The sequence below is a fragment of the Suncus etruscus genome, chromosome 9 (assembly GCF_024139225.1).
Source record: "Suncus etruscus isolate mSunEtr1 chromosome 9, mSunEtr1.pri.cur, whole genome shotgun sequence".
In the NCBI taxonomy this organism is placed as follows: Eukaryota; Metazoa; Chordata; class Mammalia; order Eulipotyphla; family Soricidae; genus Suncus; species Suncus etruscus.
In genome coordinates this window covers 85,590,662-85,597,322 of record NC_064856.1, presented here as the reverse complement: position 1 = coordinate 85,597,322, position 6,661 = coordinate 85,590,662, and the positions used below count along the sequence as shown (strand labels likewise).

General features: G+C 47.0%; 1 protein-coding gene across 2 annotated transcripts in view; it reads left to right on the top strand.

The window, feature by feature from the left end:
* Positions 1-3,926: 3,926 nt before the first annotated feature.
* Positions 3,927-6,661, top strand: part of SLC1A2 (solute carrier family 1 member 2) — a 169,695-nt gene continuing 166,960 nt past the window's right edge. For both annotated transcript variants that reach the window (XR_007498895.1, XM_049779646.1), the window contains exon 1: positions 3,927-4,128. Coding sequence is in view for 1 of the 2 variants with exons in the window: in XM_049779646.1 (XP_049635603.1) it covers positions 4,112-4,128 (17 nt within the window). In the remaining variant the exon portion in view is untranslated. The remainder of the gene's footprint in view (positions 4,129-6,661) is intronic.

Here is a 6,661-nt window from a genome sequence, read left to right as displayed (position 1 = left end):
ATGCTTAGGAGGCCCATGGACACTTACAATAATATTCTACTAGTTAGTCAGGAGTTCAGGGGTAGAGTGGAGGATATGGTTTAGCTAGGTCCTTCCTGTGGAGCAGAGCTAAGCCACCCTGTAAGTATTGCATGAAGGTTGGGGAGGGTACATGGTGCCAGTGATCTAACCCAGTTGAGCAAATGCAAAGACAATGCCTTGTATGTCCCCTAATCCCTATGTAATCTCCATGGCTCCCTGTTTTATAAAAGTCCTCTGGGTGTATTCTAATAGGTAGCTGTGTTGAAAACACTATCCAATTTACATCAACAGTAAAGACTTGGTGACAGTGCTATTAGGAACTCTCTGATGTGGTTTCTTTTAGCTAATGGTTATTATTCAGAATTATCTGTGGCTTTACTCCATGTGATTTAATAGGCCTCATCATCAAGGACAGGTGAATGCAAATGTCTGAGTATAGTATTAGATGTCCAGATTTTCCAGAGTTATTTATAGAGATGATGTCAAAGGTAACCCCAGTTCCATATAATTGATCCACTTTACTTCTTAGTTTTTTAGTTTTGAGGACATACTCTGTGATGATTAGGGGTTACTTCTGGCTCTGCACTTTGGAATCACTCCTGACAGGTTCAAGGTACCATATGGTTGCCCTAGATCGAGCCTGCATTGGCCATGTGCAAGCCAAGCACCTTACCCTCGGTACTATCACTCGGGTTCTAATTAAGCTACTTTAATGATTCACAGGAATTTTCTCAGGTCTTGAACCCTACAAATATACTTAACCTACATTAATATTTTTGGATTGGGGGTGCATAGCTAACAATGCTCAGGGGTTACTCTTGTAACCCTTGGTGGTTCTTGGGTTACCATTTGGTTATAGGGATTGGACCAGGGCTCCCTGTCTACAAAATATGCATCCATCTTTTTTATCTACATCTCTAAGTATTTTTTTTTTTGGTTTTTGGGTCACACCTGGCAGTGCTCAGGGGTTATTCCTGGCTCCAGGCTCAGAAATTGCTCCTGGCAGGCACAGGGGACCATATGGGGCGCCGGGATTCGAACCGATGACCTCCTGCATGAAAGGCAAACGCCTTACCTCCATGCTATCTCTCCGGCCCCTTCTCTAAGTATTTTTAAAAGATATATGGTTCAAAAGGTAAGCCATCAATTTCTGTTTCTTTCAACTTGTACTTATAGACTAGCAGGTGTCTGCTCTTGGCACTGAACAATAACAAATAATGGTGTCACCAAACTTTGCAGGTCTGCATGCAAAAACTGGAAACTTATAATGGAGTAGTGCTTTCGTTCTTATTCTAGGAGAGGTGCAGAGCTGCTGGGACTGTTAATATCTAGGCCTGGGAGAGATTCCCTTGGCTTTATTCTCCAGCTGCCACCTCTCAATAGAAAGGGAGGTAAAAATCCCTAAATTGAAAAGAGTAAGTGAAACTATCTTGCTCCTGACAATTTCAGATGCAAAGTCACACCTCCTTGCTAGGATTTAGGAGAGGCCAAAGTGCAACCCAACATCCAGAATCTGGAAGGTAATGATTACATTTAGTTATATACTTAAATATAATGAAATATTTAATATATGTATTAATTTAACGGATAAATACATCAATAACAGGTTTTTAATAAAAAGAGAAAATGAAAAATCAAAGGGGTTGTAAGAGATCCTATGAGGAATACATGAGCATCTAAGCATCTGAATAGAATAGACAGGGAAAGAGACAAAGAGAGGATAACGGAGGGAGGAAAATGCTTGCATTCAGGCTTTCAGAAGGAATGAAGGTAAAGAGAGCAGGAGAACATAAGTGAAAAATCTTCTTAGTTCTTTCCTCTTTTTTATACTATTTCTCATCCTTAGATATGGTGTTCAAGAACTTGTCCTTCTAGGACCCTTAGATGTACTAGAAAGCAAATTGAAAATGATAATTTACTAGTTGCCAGAGTTCAGCTTCAGAGTGTTGCTTAGTATGCTCATTTAATTTCATTTCATTCCACTGCTGTTTGTGAATATTATTTTCATTTTGTAGATGGGATGAAGAGAAGTTGAGGGACTTGCCTTGATTTCCTCCATTGAAGAAGTCAAGTTCTTGAATATGGGTTCTTGAATTCAGCTTCTTAGCTCACCTGTTTCCACTCAGCTTCTCTGGCCAAGGTCCTGGATGAGACCAGAGGAGTTTCACCATAGAAGCAGCTGCATTCTGAATCCTCTAACACTAGTCACGACTCCAGAGGAGACTGGAGAGGCAGGTCAACATCGGACCCAGGATTGAAGGTGACGAGGACCTGGAGCTTGGCAGGTTCCCAGCGACAGGTTTGCTTTGCTTACACTTTGCAACACTCTTTTCGGGGAGAGCCTGTTTAGTTGCAGGTCCATCCAGCAAAGGGAGTAGTAGAGATGGGCAGGGAATAGAGAGTTCTTTTTGTTCCCACTTTACAGAGCAAACAAATCAGATATTTTACCTTCTAACTGGTCCCAGGGTGGTGCAGCCAGAGGAATCAGCCCTGAGCCAGAGAATAAAATCCGCGCGGATGTCATCATTATGCAAAGCCGACTGGAGGCTCGGTCCCTTTCTTGCCCAGGCCCATCTGTCTCTTCGCGCCGCCCCCGGGGCTCAGGAGAACGGGGGTGGGGTGGAAACCCGCTAAACTGAGCGGGTCTAGTGTCCCCTCCCTGGTCTCTCAGCTCTTCGCCAGCCTGAGCCCCCCCGTCCCCCCCCAGGCGACCTCCCTTTTCTTAAACAACATCAGCAACAAAACCAAAGTGTCTTCCACCCCACTCCCCGCCTCCACCCACCGCCCCCAGGGAGTTGCATTAATATCAATCCCGATGAATAATTGAAAGCCAGAGATTTATTCGGGCCGCCGAGAGGGCGGGTGCGCAGCTGGACTGCATGTTCTAGTCGCCGGGGTTCCACCAGGTGCTGGAGCTAGGACGTGGGAGATGGGGTGGGTGTGCCACCTGTGAGGGTAAACTGGGGGAAGGAAGCGTGAGGTGCAGAGTGAGGATGCCTGGGACCAAGAAAAAGGATGCCAGGGACCAAAACCGAGCGCCTGGACTCCAGGGAGGTGGGGACCGAGGGCATCCCAGGTCTCCCCGCCTTGGCCAGCGCTCAGGTCCGCGCGGGGTGACCCGGGGCCACGCGGGCTTGAATGGGAAACAATAGCGACTCCTTAGATACTAGGTTCCTTCCATTCCATTCCATTCGAGGCTCTGACCAACCCGGGAGAGATCCACGAAAACCTCTTTTCTCCTTTGGCTAATTTATGGCCAGAGACTGGGGGGTAGGTAGCGCGGAGGAGGAAGCGCCTCTCCAAGACAGACCGGGGTGGAGGGGGAGGTGGGCCGAGTGGGGGGGCGGGCGGCGGTAAAAGGAGTCTCCCGAGGCGGCGGCGCCGGTGATGTCAGCTCTGGACGAAAATAGAGAGGGATCGCCTGCAAATCCCCAGCTCCAGTGGGGACTAAACCTTGCAATCCCCCTTGGGCCGGCGCAGAGCCAGGGCGCAAGCGGTCTCCGCTGCCTCTCCCCCCCACAAGAGCGCACGCACCAGCGCACGCTTGCACTCTTGTACACAACCGCTTGCAGACAGACAGACAGACAGACAGACAGACAGACACACACACACACACACACACACACACACACACACACACACACACACACACACACACACAAACCATTCGTGCCACCGGCCCCACAGCAGCAAATACAGGCTGCAGGGCATCCTCGGTGCGCGCCCTCCAGCTGCTCCAGCGGTGGCGCTCTCGGCCTGAACCCACATTTCCTGATCCCCGCTATCCCCACCACCGTCACCACGAGGGCAATTCTCAGTTGCCAACCAGGCCGACGTCAGAGAGTGTGGGGTACGCGCGGTGGAGAACCGGGGAGACGTGGATTAGCTAGCTCCCGTTGAAAAACCTCCAGCGCCCGTTGAGGCGCTAAAGGGCTTACCCCGGGAGAGGGGGGTGTGCGTGGAAGGGCGGGGAGAGGCTCCCCCTTAAATACCGCGCCCGGCCACACTCAGCTGCTCACCGCGGCGCCTGCTCGCTCCCACACCCGCCGCTGCCGACTTGTGCCGAAGAGGAGGGGGCGTTCCCCAGACCATGGCATCGACAGAAGGGTGAGGGGGCTTTTCTCTGCATTGACAGAGAAGAGGAGAAGGGGGATGCGCAGGGTGGTGGCCCCCTAATCTGCGACGGAGACACGGAGAGGTCTGTACTGGGCCTCCGAGACGTCTGGGGGATTTGCAGATCGAGCGCTTGGCTAGGGATAGGCTAGGGTGGGGGAGGAAATGGATTTTTTTTTTTTTTTGCACCCTTTGAAGATGGGAAAGACGGGCTGTTGTATTTCAATCAAATTTAGTTAAATGTGGGAAAACAAGAGCTTTTGGGGGGAGAAAATCCTCCGGTGGTTACTTTTGCGATTTCAATACAATAGGGATGGGACAAACACGGCGCGCGCGGCAGACGCGGCCCCTGGGAATGGGCGCACCTGAGCGGCGGGCCCTGGGAGCTGCGCGCCTGTCTGGGAATGAATGAGCCGGGACCGGGGTCGGGGCGGGGCGAGGTGTGCGCGCATGGCCTTAAATTTGGGGTTAGACGCGACCCGGGTACCTGATCACTAACTGTTGGTGCCTGGAGTGAGGAATCTCCAAGGAAGATGGGGAAAGAAAAGGGAGCTTCTTGGGAAGAGACGTGGAAATAAGTGGTTTGGCTGCAAGACAAGCACTCCCTAGACTTTGGTGTTTTCTCCTTACTCCTTTAGATGCAAGAACGCTCCCAGGGATAAAGAGGGACAGCTGTCTTGCCAGAGTGTAATGGAGCAGAAGGGGACAAAAGAATCCCTTGTATAGGAATACTTCCTTGGAAGGGCCCAGAACTCAAGTCTTTGGACCTATTTCTCTTATCAGCTTTTCTGGCTTGGTAGAAACTTAAATGGGAATGAAGGTTCATTGGGGGAACTCAACCTTTTGCTTAAGTGACAAAATTGCTTTAGACACTCGCAAGAGCGATGGCACTGGGATGGGGCATGAGGGCGCTTTGTTGGGTGAAAGGTAAAAATCAGGAGTTTCTTACAGCTTAGATGTAGTCTTTAGTGTTTGGCATTCCCCAAAGCTGTTCACTAAGAAAGCTGACCAACATTCTGTGGGCTTTTGGGGAGGGAATGAATCTCTGAGTAGGAGTAAAGAGCTGATTTCCCAATTAAATCTTCAGATTCCAACCTCCAACATAGAGAAAGAACAATCTAAAACTGGTTCTAAGAGAAAGAACTCATACCTTATCTGTCCCCTGGAATCTTTCCAAACTCTTGGCAGTTTGAGTTTTCCTCTCTTTTTATCCTAAATAGTCAGCAGTGTAGACCTGTTTTTTGACTCATGATTTCTCAAAAAAAGATGCTTCAAAATTGTATCTGTGTATTAGGAGGAGATGGTATGTATGGTGCCAAAACATATATCTCGGCTGCAAGTTATGAACTCACATGGCGCAACCATACTTTGTTAAACAATATTAGAACAGATATAAAAGAAATCTATCCGCTTTGAGGACCTAAGTTACCTGTTTGTCATTAGAAGACAGCATTTTGAGAGATGGATAATGGTCTTCTTCCCAATTCTGCATCAAGATCAGACCTTGTTCCCAAGGATAGATAGTAAAAGGTAAAGAACACCATATTACATCTCCCCACTTAAGTTTACCTCGTCTTTATTCTAAATGAAAATGGCCAAATGATCTGACAGTAAGTATAGGGTTGAAGTGGGTGCAGTATTTTTTAAAAGACTCAGATTTGGTTAATGAGTATTTGCTCATAGTTACAATTGGCCAAAGAAAGATGGAGACAAAAAATTTAAAAACTGGAAATGTTGGCATGGAAATAGTGAGCCCATGAGTCTTTATTATTTCAAAATAGGAACTGACTGATGAACAGGTAGCATTCTCAAAAACCACGTTTTTCCTTTTTCCTTCTTTTCCTTTATGCCATCTTTTATACCAGGATTGAGGTCATGTTGGATAGGCCTCCTAGTCTGGGACCTCTGGGGGAATATAAAGATATAAATGGACTGGAAGCTGGCTTTTAAAGACAGGCTCTAGTTGGAGAGCCTTGATTAGTATATTGTTTTTATAGTTTACTGAGATTCTCATGTCTCCCCTGACAGTATTAGTTAATGTGTCTTAAGATTAAAAATTCTCTAAGAATTCTAAGAATTCTCTACTGTTAACCTTTAAAACCACTTTCTTGAAATATATGTGTGTATACATATATATTGCTAAACAGAGGAGGAACAAAACTAGTAATATAGTTACTCATTTTCAAAATATTTTCATTTGACTCTGATCTAGAAAATTTGGGAAAGAGGCATATTGACTATAGTGGTTGCTACTTATTTGATTATGTAGCTTATATCTCATCACATCTCTGTTGATGAGAGTATTGTTAAGGAATTATTAGAAGGAATAGTTGACATATTTTGCTTGTTTATCACCCCACTTTCTTTTTTTTTTTTTTTTTTTTTGGTTTTTGGGCCACACCCGGTGACGCTCAGGGGTTACTCCTGGCTATGCGCTCAGAAGTCGCTCCTGGCTTGGGGGACCATATGGGACGCCGGGGGATCGAACCGCGGTCCGTCTCCTAGGCTAGCGCAGGTAAGGCAGGCA